This window comes from Tyto alba, unplaced genomic scaffold (genome assembly GCF_018691265.1).
Source record: "Tyto alba isolate M040663 unplaced genomic scaffold, T.alba_DEE_v4.0 Super-Scaffold_7, whole genome shotgun sequence".
Taxonomy (NCBI): domain Eukaryota; kingdom Metazoa; phylum Chordata; class Aves; order Strigiformes; family Tytonidae; genus Tyto; species Tyto alba.
Window position 1 is genome coordinate 13,745,320 of NW_024881328.1, and position 14,110 is coordinate 13,759,429.

The 14,110-nt window shown below is 43.2% G+C and overlaps 1 protein-coding gene across 22 annotated transcripts in view; it reads left to right on the plus strand.

The window, feature by feature from the left end:
- The window catches only part of CLASP1 (cytoplasmic linker associated protein 1), a 193,501-nt gene that overhangs the window by 8,579 nt on the left and 170,812 nt on the right, over nucleotides 1–14,110 (plus strand). For 21 of the 22 annotated variants that reach the window (XM_033003511.2, XM_042784364.1, XM_042784366.1 and 18 more), the window contains one exon: nucleotides 9,085–9,559. In XM_033003511.2, coding sequence (XP_032859402.2) covers nucleotides 9,365–9,559 — 195 coding nt within the window. In that variant the 5' untranslated portion in view covers nucleotides 9,085–9,364. Of the gene's footprint in view, nucleotides 1–8,635; nucleotides 8,730–9,084; nucleotides 9,560–14,110 lie in introns of those variants that run through there. The other variant, XM_033003509.2, reaches the window with a different exon arrangement.

Consider the following 14,110-nt stretch of genomic DNA (forward strand, 5'->3'; position numbering starts at 1 on the left):
CCCTTTCTTTACACTTTGCTTGCAAGTGCTTTAGATTGCAGGATATTTCGGAAAGCCAAATTGAACCCACGATGTTTTGCTGAGACAAAGATCTGATCAAAATGCAGTCAGATTCTGACCTGTGTTTCAAAGGGATGTTGAGGGGAAGGGAGGAATTGCAGGTATGCGTCTCTGCCTGTTACGTTGCAGGTGATTTCTTAGCCCAGCAGTCACTTAACTGCCACTTGGTATTGTCAAACAAAACCCTTTCTGCTCCTTGTTCTATGCTCCCTCCAGCCACTGTTTTATAAATCTTAAGGGTAGTGTTGGCTTTCTGCAGTCCCTTGCTGCCTATGCTGGGGGATTTCTTTGGCCATCCATTTCCATGCAGTTGCAAATGCTAGGCTGAATAGAACCTGTTTGTGTGTGAACCTAGAGGAGAACTCTTTCACCTCCCTGGAGCTGAACTGGTCCTAGGTGCTGGTTTTGCTAGCTCCTGACAGTAGTTGAAATCCAGCTGCTGCTGAGAGTTCTTCTGTCTTTGGCCAACAGTTTCCATGAGGGCTGGCAGCCCTGAAGAACAGGGGTAGTCAAAGAGCCTCATTTTGTCGTGCAGACAAATCTGTGTTCAGAATCTTGGGGATTCTGAATGGAGATGGACATTAGCTATGAAGCCTGAAGAGAGACCAAGAAAATAAATTTTCCCCCAAACTGTTGACTTGGTTTCCATATCAGCAGCATCTTGGCATGACTTCTTGTCACAAGTATGCATGTAAGTCATTGTCTTAGAATTGGAGGTGCTTTTGTCTGTGGCTGTGGTATCTGCTTACCAGCCTGAGGTTCTTCTGCAAGTGAACTTACTTGAGGTTAGACTGCATGGAGTGGTTTGTTTCTGTTTTTTTTTCCTTTCTTAGCAAAATGCCTGTGATGTGTGAGTAAAGATTGTCTAAAATACATGTGTATGTTTTGAGAAAATGATGTAGGGTGCAGAGGGAAGAAATATTACTGAAAGGCACTTACGAAACACTCAGTGTCCCTTGAGGGCTTGTACCCAAGGTATGATCTTGTGTATTATTTTTCCATTCTAATTTATTATTTTACTACTAGCACTTGTCTCTTAAGGACTTCCTTCCAGGATAGCTCTGGATTGGACTTGTATGCAAAAACTTACGTGTCACTACCCCGTTATACATCAGTAGGGGATAACAAGGTCCTGGAGGATTTGTTGAGTGTAGAATTTATATTAAACCCACCAGTCTCTTTAAGGTGGTATGTTTGTGGTGGTTGTGGTTTGTTTTTTTTTTTTTTTTTTTTTCTCCAAGGTATTATCTTGCCCTCATCTCCCACTGCCACTGGAGGTTTGTTTTGCAGTGGCACTGGGAAAGGCGCTGAATTTCCACCCTGTAAAACTGGAGGTTATTGGTATTCCCCTATATTTTTCTTCAACTGATGTACATAAGAGATGTTTTCCATCTTCAGAACTGGCTAAATTAACGATCTTAGCATAAGGGGCTTCATCTACTGCAATAAAGATAGGGATTACAAGATTCAAATGTATTCTGTGAGGCCACTAGTCCTGCTACCAGTCTGGCAAGTGATGGGCTACCCAGCTCTGAGACTCGGTAGTGTTCTACTTCCAAACCTCGCTAAGCATTTTACCCACATGAAGCTACAGGTCAAATTCTCTTCCTTTTCTTCCCACGTTTTTCCAGATGATCTCCAATATTGCTGCTGGATTGTGGAGGAGAGGGTTAGGATGGGACTCTGGAAAGTTTTATCCTGCACTCATAGTTGCAGTAAGAAGGGGGCTGGACGCCACCTCCATTCTGGGATGCATCACCACAGCCCCTCAGGGGACCTTGTGCACCCTTGGCTCTGACACTGCAGAGCAAAGCTGGAAGTCAGAGAGAGCCAGTGCTGTATGGATTATTGGCTGGGGTCCCACAGGTGTGAGAGCTGGAGTCTGCATGCCCTAAGGTAAGGCTAGATCTCCAGCATGAGGGAGAGAACAGCTATTTTTGTACACACAAACCCACAACTTTGGTACTATTCACAGAGTAAAGTGTCATGAGGATAGGGTGGTTTTCTCCCTTCCTGTGGTCCAGTAGGCCCCTAATAAATTGCTTGTAGTGTGATACCTTGGAACCATGAACTGAGATGCTTACAAGAGGGAGTCACACAGAGCAGCTCCTAACATTATAGGATTTTGATCTGCATCTCAGTGCTCAAACTGTTAACAAGGAAGGAGACCCTGAAAGCTCATTCTAGACTTGTCCTTGGTCTCAGACAAAGTTAAAACCAAACTAATTTCAGAGAGGAGTTGTATTAGGAAAACAAAGGATGTTAATACTCATCTAATTTTCTACCCTACTCTTGAAGGGTTACTCTCACTCTGCAAAGTGGTTCCATTAGTGTAGGGTATTGGGGTCACATTGAGGTGACCTGCAAGTCGTCTGGATTTGCTGCAACTTCATTACTGTGGAGATTTTTGCAAGATTGATGCCTTGCTGAAATCGGTAGCTCTTTATGAGGTGTTCAGTTACAGAGACAGCAATGCAAACCTTTAGTGGAGGCATAAGAATTCCTGTTATCTGAAGCTTATCTCTCATCTTACCCAGGATAGGGTAATGCAGCTTTCACAACTAGCATCTGTCCTAGAAGGATAGTGTTGGGGCTAGAGGGCCTTAGTTAGCTTAAGCCCTGGAAATCTTTCAGTCATCTTCATTGTAGAAATTTGCCTCAGTTTTCCTCTTGGCAGCAAAGTTGTGTCCTGGTGTAGATTGGTTACTGTCTGTACTTTAAACATGAACCCCTTAGTAGACTCCAAGTAAGTTTGAAGAACAGCTAATATTTAGCAGATTTCTAGCAAGCCTTCATCCAGAGGTAGTTCCTCTGAGGGTGAACTGCCTGCAGCAGTACCAGTTCTACAAATGCTTCTTTGAAGTGGCCGGTGCTGTGGGAGGGGGAAGAAACCCACCCCTGAAGACCTAAGGAAGCTGTATCCACAGGGGAAGTGCTTTGTTTATCAGCAAAGGCTGTATGGGAGAGTACTAGAGGTGCTCTGTGTGAGGACAGTTAAAGTTACTGTATAAGGGGTGTGGAAGGAGCCATTAATACATTGAGATAAGCACTGAGCCATCCAGTCAGCTAATTAGAAACGCATGAGTGGTCGGGCTGGAAATCCAAGGTACCATCTTCGGATTAGGGAGAGGCTCAACAACAAGGAAACGATAATTACTGATTTAAAACAATTACAGGGATTGTGCAGTATTTCTGGGCACTAAAGAAATATTATTGCCTACTTATGGAGACAGGTGAGTAAAAGGGAGAGCCCATCTGTCAGTTGCTGGATGGGTGTCTCCTGCAAACTGCCTTTGGCTTCAGAAAAAGATTGCTTGCTTCTTCAAGTAGGACACTTGATATTTTACTTGCCACCTTATTCTCTCAGAGGGTTTGAACAACTAAGAATACTTTGAGCTTAGAGACTGTCAGTACAGCTGCTTTGTCCGCTGCTACTTGCACATCCAGGGAAGAGTAGGCTTGATTGAGTGCTTAGTGAGTGTCATACTTTGTAAAGGCCTGATACCAAATCCCCTCTGGGCAGGGGATAGCTGTATGCCTTGAAGCAAAAATAGAGGAGAATGAGTGGACAGAGGGCTGAGAGTTTCCACCCTTCGTGCAGACCTGCACTTTACACTGCCTTGCTGATGAGATCTCTGTTTAGTCTTTGCAGTATGTGATTTCTAGGAGCTGTTCTGATTGCACTGAACTTCTTGCCCAAGGGCGCTTCGCTGGCAAACCCAGTAGTTATTTACACTGCCCACCTTCCAGGAGCAGTGAACTACTGCAGATTTGATGCCTGGTAGCTTTTATACTTGAAAAATTGCTGCATTTCACTACGGTGGAGATCTCCTGAAGGAGTTCTTTGTTGTGGAAAGTCAAGGTTCAAGGAAATGTCTCTCTAATGTACCTTGATCTAATTTTAAACTTAAGTTTGTATGCAGGTAGGTCCTGAGACCTGTGAAGGAGGAGGCTTGTTGTTACAAGTATGTTGCTGTGTTATTTCTACAACTGCTGGGCTAACATTAACCACATATCAAAAAAAAAAAAAAAAGACACCAAAGAAGTGTTGTCATGTTTACAAGTTAAGCTTACTGGCTGGAAGTAGGTACAGAGATACCTTCAGGAAGGGAACTAGGGAGGCCTGGTTAGTGAATGGCACTGGCTCTTGCCTACAGTGATCATGAGTGGCAGCAATATTTTGTCTTTGCAGGCTTGTGTCTCGAATTAGCTGTGTTAGAACAGTTGACAAGGGGAGGTTGCGAACTGCACTGGTTTATTGGCAAATGGAGATGATGGTGAAACCTGGCAAAGATGGTAACTCAGCCTGATGACTAGAGCAGAAGAGACGGGTATAACTTTTAAAGTCAAACTATATTGGAAGAGCTCCCAAGTCCAGACAAGCCCCCATGAGAGTAGTATTGCATTTTTTATAGGCTTCATGTTTCCTTCCTCATTGCAAGAGGAAGATGATTTATAATTGCCTGTAAAGTTATTCTAAGATAGTCTTACTTGGGAATTGCAAATAATGCAGTTTCACTTAGTCTGGGGTCAGTGGTGTTCTCCTAAGCACTGAAAAAAGTTCAGTGGTTTATGTACCCAGTTTAATGTTGCCACAGTATCTTAGGTAACAAGTATTTCCTTATGATTTGGATTGACTTATTTTACCTGCTGAGCCAGTTGTGTTGCTGTGAATTGTACCATCTTTTATGGTGTTAATGGTGGTAGTAACTTTGGGCTATTCGTCTTCGTCAGCTTTCTCCTTTAAATTCATCATTTTGAGCTTCAATCTGGCATTAAACTTAAATTTTTCTTGTGGCATTCTGCTGGATAGCACTTCATGGAAAATTTAGGTTTTATGGGCAGAGATTTTGACTAAGCACATAGTTTTGATGGTTTATTGGTGAAAGAGGGAACTTTATTTTTGCAGTGACAGAGTAGTGGTGGGCAGAATAGTTTTTTCTCTTGGATTATCTTGTCTACATGTTGACATTATTTCAGACATAACCTAGCCTGTCTCCCTGAGTACAAACCGCAAGCCTAGTTGGAGAACTGGAGAAAACCCTTGCTTTGGAGCCTATATTCACCCTTCTCAAAACTTGCAGGAGCTCCAAACACAAGAGCAGTGCCACTGAGTTGTTAGTTTTGACTTCTGCATGATTGTGCTTCTGTGGGAAGAGGTTGTATTCAGAATCCTATTCCTAAATTGTTTGTATCTTGTAACATTGCCTGCCTGAAAACTATGCATTTAAATTCTACAGAAACAGAAGTGGACCACTGGGGCTGAGACTGTGGCTTTGTTTTCCAAAGCTTGTTGTGTGGGGAGCATCTGCCCGGCTGACTTAAAACTTGATGGGATATAGCAGCCATATGTGTCATTGTCTGTGAGGTTCATTTTTTTGTCAGATTGGGTCTTGGTTTTCTCAGGTGGTATTTTTTCCACTTCCTCCTGTGAGGAAGAAGGGGAGTCAACAGATTTCCTAACATGTGTGGAAGAGCTTTTATTTTAAGTTAAAAAATGTGTAACTGAAACACCTGTTGGCTAGTAGATGCAAGCCAGCTTGAGTCTTCCCTCTTGGCTTACTACTGCTGTTTTCCTCAGGATTCAAAGATATTTCTGGCTCTTCTCCCCATGTGTGTTTGGTGGTGGTGCCATAATGTGTAGTGGGTCTTCTTTAGACTACGTTCCTCAAGACTGACTAATTTGTTCTTCTATAGTGCACTATAATTTTTATCCTATGCCTTCCTTCACATGTTTAAAAAATGAGGAACTTGGAGAGAAATTTGTTTATGTTAGTTTGCTTAAAAGATTGTTTCTGTGCTTGTAGGCAGAGACTTACAAACCCTTAAATGAAAACCACATAGAAGAAAGACTAGAAACTTTGAATGTTCCTTTCTCATGGCAGTAAGGGCAACTAATGGTTTCTTGCATGTGTTGGGACTTGTCTATGTGTGAAGTTAATAAAAAATAGCTATTCTGTGCTAATTAACAGTCATTCACACCCTCCTGTAATCTGAATTTTCAAGTTTAAGCAAGTTCCACATTTCCATTTTAAAAGCAATTTGGGGACTTTCTTCACCATGTTCTATCCAGTTTAACAGGAGAGTCCCCTTTGAACATGTGTGCAGCTTCTGGAGTTCAGAAGCAAACCACACAGCTAAATTTAAAGGTTTCAGCTAGAACATGGTAGCTGCTCAATATTAATTTGCTGCCCCTTCTCCAGCAGCTCTGCTAGCAAGGTATCCAGTGAAATGCTGCCTTACTGTGTGAAGACCCCTCTGTTAGATGCTTAGAGACTTCTGTGTGTGATACTGTCTGGCATAACTGGAGTGCTTGCAGCAAGGAGCAAGACCAGCCCATGCTAGAGGGCAGGGCAGGGTCCAATATTCAGAGATTCAGACAGGGAGACTCAGAGGAAAATTTATGCTGCACTTTTATCATGGCTTGTAGAGGCCCTGATTTTTTGCTGGTGCTGCCATGGGTATTTGGAGCCATGCCATGTACCATTGTGGTTGAGGATGGGAAAGCTCAGAACACTTCTTTCAGAGTGGGTGCTAAACTGAAACAAGTGAGATACTGTAGCTTCAGCAATAAGAAAAGGCATGGCTTTTCTCTAGCTTGGAAGCAATGTCCCTCTTTTAGAAAGAAAAAAGGTGTTGTTCTAAGAGTATCAGTTGGGGTGGTCCGACCTGGCCTTGAACACTGCCAGGCAGGGGGCATCTACAACTTTCGGGCAACCTGTGCCAGTGTTTCACCACCATCACGGTAAAGAATTTCTTCCTTATCTAATCTAAATCTACCCTCTTTCAGTTTAAAACTGTTACCCCTTGTCCTATCACTATGTGACCTTGTAAAAAGTCCCTCCCCATCTTTCCTGTAAGCCCCCTTTAAGTACTGGAAGGCTGCTGTAAGGTTTCCCCATAGTCTTCTCCAGGCTGAACATACCCAACTCTCCCAGCCTGTCCTCCAGCCCCTGATTATCTTTGTAGCCTCCTCTGGACCTGCTCAAGTGGATCCGTGCCCTTCTTATTTTGGGGGCCCCAGAGCTGGACACAGCACTGCAGGGTGGGTCTCATGAGAGCAGAGTAGAGGGGGAGAATCCCTTCGCTCGACTTGCTGGCCACCCTTCTCTTGATGCAGCCCAGGACACAGTTGGCTCTCTGGGCTGTAAGTGCACATTGCTGGCTCACAGTCAGTTTTCCATCCAGTAACACCCCCAAGTTCTCCTCCGCAGGGCTGTTTTCAATCCACTCATTGCCCAGCCTGTATTTGTGCATGGGATTGCCTTGACCCATGTGCAGGACTTTGCACTTGGCCTTACTGAACTTTTATGAGGTTTGCATGGGCCTACCTCTTAAGCCTGTCAAGGTCCCTCTGGATGGCATCCCTTGCTGCTCTGGGTGGTGAGGTTTTGCTGGTGAGGAGAGAGTTCAGTCCACAGGCCGAAACAATCCCCTCTGGCTGATGGTAGGGTTTGCCAGGCTTTTGACTGAGGTGAGTCCCTGGATGTACAGAACTAATTTTGTTCACTGTCAACCAGCAGGGATTTGAACTGTCTGCCTGGAATGGACAGACCTGCTTTCTGGTGACTCCTCCTGCCTGATGAATAAGCAGTGCAGCTAGTGTAGGGTTAGGGAAGTTCAAGACCACAAGCCTCTATGCTGCATCTAGATGCTGTGGTTGGTGTTGGTAAGATGTGGCAGATTGTAAGTCTGTCCAGGGAGGATGGAGGTGAGATAATGAACCAAAGTAGTCTGCTGTGCAAGGTGTGCTTTTGTTTCCAGTCTAGGGTTCTTGTGTGCATCTCATCTGCTGTCAAATCCACTTTGTTTTATTAAGACTTTTGTGAGGGCCTTATTTGCTCAAACAGAAGGTATTTAGATTTGCTGCCCTGCTGCTTCCAATTAGTGAACTTGTGCTTCCAGCTTCCTTCCAGTTGTTTATTGAACCAGGTGTCTGCTCCACAGCCTCTTCCCTTGCTCTGAGCTTGACCTGCTTTCCTCATGCTGGCGGAAAAAGTAGAGCAAATTTCTAACTTTGGGTATTATTAGACAGGAAACAAAAAGACACTCTGGATTTTTTTGTCGCTCCCTCCTAAAAGAGCTAACATGTGATGAGGGAGCGCTTCAGGAAGCAGTATGGTGATGCCAGGAGCCCTGGTCTGTGGGAGGATGGAGGACAGGCCTAGGGTCTGTTCCCTGGCTGCCTGGAGGGATTAATTTGGCTGCAGATGGAGGAACAAAAAATAAAAAAGCTGCAGCTGGGTCCTGAATGAAGTTCTTGGACAGGAGAGTTTGTAGGGTTGAGGAACATAACCAGGCTCCAGACATAGAGCCATTACACATAAGCCAAAAGCTTACTTCAGAGGTGATGCTGTGACTCTGAGTGGCAGCAAAGTTTGGCCTGGCCTTTCTCGTGTATGGCCTTGGTTCTCAGGACACCATGGGCACTGTTGGTTGAACTGCATTTAGTCTGTGCCAGTGCCGTTTCCTGGGCATGTGTAGTTGGGATGTAACAGAATTCAGCCTGGAAACAGCTTGAGCACTGAGTTTTTGAAAACTGCGCATTTTACATTCCTGGAGCCCGGTGTTAGTGCTCTATCTTGCTGGCCAGCTGATGGCATTGACTGCTGAAGGCCAACAGTCAAAACAGGATCCAGACCTCTTCCTGCTTTCACTTCTTAAAGCAGGTGTATTTTCCTGGTGACCTGCTGAAGGATTTTGTCTACACCTTTGTGGGTGGATGGTGACAGTGGTAGTTGCAATAATACTGATTACTATTCAGCTGTTACTTAAACCCCAGATTTACTGTCTGTCACTAAAACTTCTAAGGAACTGATGGGTAACTGCTGTTGTAAAGAATAACCAAAGGTTTTGTCCTGACCTACCTTGTCTGATTCCTTAAAATAGAACAATGCTGCTCTTATCCAGCTTATCGTAGCTTCTCAGATGCATATGAATAACCTATTTTGTGACATGCTTTCGATCTTTTTTTGCTTCAGTCTTAATTTAACCTATAATACTGTTCTTTTTCATTTCTTTCAGGATGGACTGCTGAATTGGGAATTATTGCAGACTCAACAGTACAGCACTGCTCGTTGCTTCGTCTCTTACTGGTTATTTAAACTGGACTTTTAATATCCTGCCAGCTGCTGTTCACACACACATGGTGCATTGTTGCCATTCTCAGAATTACATCTTTGAAACTCAGACCCTCAGTAACCTTCATAGAACAAAGAGGCGACCTCCTGCATACATTTATAGAGGGATTTTTTGGACCTACTGCCCTCTAGCTTTTTTGCTGGTGCTGTATTTCTAAGACACTATGGAGCCCAGTATGGAGTACTGCTTAGCGCAGGTGCTGCAGAAGGATGTTGGAAAGAGACTTCAAGTTGGCCAGGAATTGATAGATTACTTCTCAGATAAACAGAAGTCAGCTGATCTTGAACATGATCAGACTATGCTGGATAAAATGGTTGATGGACTGGCCACTTCTTGGGTAAATTCCAGCAATTATAAGGTAAGACCTATCAGATGGAATGTAACTACAGTCAGAAGTTTGTGTCAAGTGCTACTTGATCTAATTGGAAGTTGTATAGTAGACTTTTAATATGCTGTTCTGTAAACTGATAATTATGCTGAATCAACCATTCTTGTCCCATTTCTTGGTAGCTGATAGCCAATACGATATTGAGGACTCAAGTCAGTAAGAATTCAGTAAATGGGGTTTTAATAAATAGATTTACATTTGGTGTTCATACTTTCTGATAGCCTGTTTTTTTTGTGTAACTTGTTAGCTGGTGACATGCTTTGATCATCCCAGTATTTAGGAATGTTGATGATTTCCTGACATATTAAAAAAAGTTTGTAAAACTGCAGAAAGCATATCTAAACAGCAGTAATTTTCACTGTCATTAAATGTTGCTAGACTTTTTTTTTCTATTTCTGTGGGCTACTTAAGTACAATTGATCTACTGTGTTAGCTCAGGAAGGGTAGTGTGTATGTATGTATGTTCTGTTGAATTTGATGGTGTTGCAATGAGTTGGTAGGACATAAAACTTCCCTTCCTTGTTATCCCTGTCACATTGTTTCATCTCCCTACAGCTCTTAGTGAGGAGGTCCTACCACTCCCATGTACTGTGGGAGTAGGGTGCGGTTTTTAGCCGTGGCTTGGAAAACTCTGGTCCTGGTCCTTCCACGAGGCATTCTGACAAGTCTAATAGGGTACTTAAGCTGTTGTATGGAATGTAATAGGAGATTTTGGTCCTTTTTGGTAAGTCCAGAAAAATCTGAGAAGTTCAAGTTCCTACAGAGCCAGGCCTGAAGATAATTGAGAATGGTACTGGACTTCTTTCCTGTAGAAGTGGAGGTGAGACTAGCCACACAGGTTACAAGTGCTCTGGAGCTCAGCATACTCAGATTAATTTATACTGTTTTTAACAGAAATTTTGATTGAGATATGGTTGTGAGGTTGCAGTGTATTGGTCAATGTGTTCTGCACAGCTGCATGTTTTTGCTCTTCATTTTTTGTTAACAAGCAGCTGTGGTAGAAGCTGTTTGGCATGTAGGAACAAAAGAAAAAGCAAACAAACAAACAAGAAAATAAAAAACCCACCAAAGCCAATAGAGGATCCATTCTGGTGGAGTACATGAAATCTTAGTTTGTTGTCATGAAAAAGTGGTATACATATAAGTTTCTGAGAGAATTGCATGTTCTTATTCCCCCTTTTCTTGATAACTGGCTTTCTCCTACAGACTTTTGTGATTCTCCATGGAAAGGTATCCCAAGCACAGTAAACTTGAAATTGTTACGAAATGTGCCATTTGCATGGATTTTTACAAAGTGATGTGGATCATAGTTCTATACAGTACTTTGCACTTCCAGCATCACATGTTTGTTCTCTCTCTCCTCCACCCCTCCTTCCCAGTCTTTTGTCTGTTGAACTTAAAATGTTCTCTGTGGTATTCATTCTCTAGTAACAAACTGGTGTCACTTCTGTACTGCAGTGACTGTTCTAGAACTCATGCTGCTGAGCTGGCTGTTCATTAATGTGCCTGTTCTATAGATAGTGTTTGCTGTGTTCAATAAGTTCTAGTAAGCATAACAGAGACATGTCTCGGATGTCTGGAGGATGTTTTCTTAGTGAATGAGAATAATAGAGGATGTGAAATTTTTGAGTGGGACAAGCTTACTGTCTAGAGGTTAGCGATGTACTGACATCTGCTTCAGTATCCAGCCAAGGCTTAGTGCATCATGATATTCCAATCTTTCTTTTTTTTTTAGTGTCTGCATTATTGTTGCCTTTTTTTCTTGATTGCTTGTGGGGTGGGTGTTCAGAAGCTCAGTTCTGTGGTGTGAGGGAGAACAGGGTAGCTGGTGTCATCTGATCCAGTTCATGGATTAGGGTAACAACCTTGAGAGCAAAAGGCCGAGCACCACTCTCCTAGAATAGCCATCCAGAGACCTAAACTGCAGTTGTTTGGCCACGGTTGAAGAAGTCATTATATTTGCAGTCTGTTTCTCTGCTAACCTCACTCTTAATTTGAAAAAGTATTAGCTTAAGACAAAGATTGAGATCATCTGCATGATCTGAAATTTCCTAACACTTCAGTGATAAAGTGTGTGCTCTCAGAATTAGACTGGGTTTGGATAACAGACCTGTTATCTTGGGGGAGCATCCAGTTGATTTATGGCTCCTGTCTATCTAAGACTCTCCTAACTAAACACTTGTGTTTATATGTTATCACTGAGGAAACATCAGTGAACCAAAAAGAAGTGACATCTCTGAGGCAATCCAGGTCAGTTTGGATTAAAAGGAGTCTCAACTGATGATGAAATTACTATGCCTTTACAGGGAGTGCTCAAGCTTTCTCCCACATTGGCATACAAGTCTGAGCTATGTAAGTCATGACCATCATTGACATTTTTAGGCCTTGGTGGGTTTTTTTGTACATTGTTTCTATTTTAACCTGACACTATTCTGTGAAGTCCTTGACCTCAGCACAGGGACTGGAGACAATGCAATCTTCTCTTTCAAGTGATGCAGCAAAAAAGCAGTGAGGGAGGGGGAAGAGATGCTTCTCTTTCCTTGGTGCTGTCCAAGTCTGTAAAAACATCATGTGTGAAACAGACCTAACACACTTCTGTTAGCACTCAGCATGCTGAAACCCTTCTAACAAATGGCCTTGTGACCTTGTCAGTGATCCCTGCTTCGTAACAGGCAGCTGCCTTAGGTGCAGAAGGCACTTGGATAGCTCAGGGTGCTTTTCAGGTCAAGGAAACACGAGGGTTGTTATATGAAGCAAGGCACTGAGGTCCAGTGTAAGGTCATTTGCCTATCTGTGCTTGCCAGGAGTGCACTTGAACTGCACCCAACAGTCATTGCCTGGCCTGAATTTTCTCATCAGTAATTACAGGTAGGTAGAAGACAGAAAAATGGCGCGGAGTGAAAAGATGAATGCTCTTTGAGAGCTCTTACTCCTTTCTGGAGCTCAGCTACTTAGAGCAGACAGCCAGTGTTTCCATAGGCACTAGGAGCTGTGGGGTATACTAGTGAGGTTGGGCTGGGGAAGGTATTGCAGGATGCTGCAGACCAGAGAGGAATCCTGCCTATGTTCTGTTTCTTCATGTGCTTTGCTTGCTTGGTCTGTGCTGCGTCAGAATGGTGGTTCTGTTTGACTCTATTTCTTCCACTGCTAAGCAAAAAAGAGAAAGTTATTTTGCAGAGCTTTGAATCAGTGAACAATAACTAAGGCCTGAACTGAGCTCTCTGTCTCAAGACATGAAGCAAAACAATGTGCCAGTGTTGGACTTCAGCATGTCTTCTCAGCTTCACAATCTTATAGCAAGGGGAGAGAGCCGAAATAATCAATAATTCCTTGGTGAACAATCTCACTTTGAGCTGCTTGTGACAATATTTAGTAATACTGCTGTTAAGTACGCAGGATCTCCTGACTCATCTGTGGCTGATGTGCCTTTCTCAGTACCCAGACTATGATGTGCCATTGATGTTTCATCTTGAGGTATAACTTAAGGAAATATGTTCAGGATCTTAAAATAGTTTTCTACCAGCCTAATATTCCTAGAGGTGAAGTGAGAGTGTTTGACAGTCACCTCTTGCCTGCTTTTCCACAACAGGTGAGTATGGTATCATCGCCCCCATCTAGCAGTGGGGATGAGCATCCTTTTTCTTCCCTTAGATGTGTGGTCTGTTCTGTTGAAGTTGAGGTTTACAGTGGAAGTAGCCCTTGGTATTGCTGGTTTGTTTTTTACTAGCAACACCCAAGAGTAAACTCAGCTTAGAGATTTGGTGGTGACAGAGCCTTCAAGCAGGTCAGGGTCCATCAAATTGAAGAGAGGTTCTGCTCAATGTCTTCTCATTGCAGAGTGGTAGGAGAGGCCAGTTTGACGTGAAACTGGTTAGGGCTTTGCAGCATGGAACTGGATGAAACTTTCTGTGTTTTTTTCCCCGCACTGTGGCAAGTAGTGATTTTTTGGCGCTGTACTACTCTCACTGCACAGGCTATGCTTGCCAAGGAGAGTATCTCACTCTTGCATGGGATGATCCCTTTGCCCTCGTGCAGCTTGATCTGTATGAGGCACTGTGCCCAGCAGCTCACAGGACTGGGCTTTGCCTATGAAAGGGGAGTCTGGAACTGACATAGTTAACAGACCCCAGGGCTGAAGACACTTCCACTTGTGACGGCTGTGCTGGTAGACCCAGTCTGGCAGGGTGAGCACTATGCAGGGCTGTGTCCCAAGCTTCGTTTGTGTTCATGTGCGCAGGACTTCAGATTTTATTTGTTTAGCTTTTAGTTGATTTTGTTACTTACAGAGACATCACACTCTTTAAAATAAAATTTGTGGTGAGATGTTACAGAGAAGTTTTTTATATAGTGAAATATTGCAGGGAAATTTTATTTCCCTTGACAAAACTCAGTGTTAGCGAAAGCAGCCTTCCATTATCATTGTGTCTGAATATCAAGCATCACAAGAGCATGCTTCACTGAGCTGAAGAGAAATAGAACTTACATACATAAATTAGCTTTCTTAAACTGTGTATTGAATAA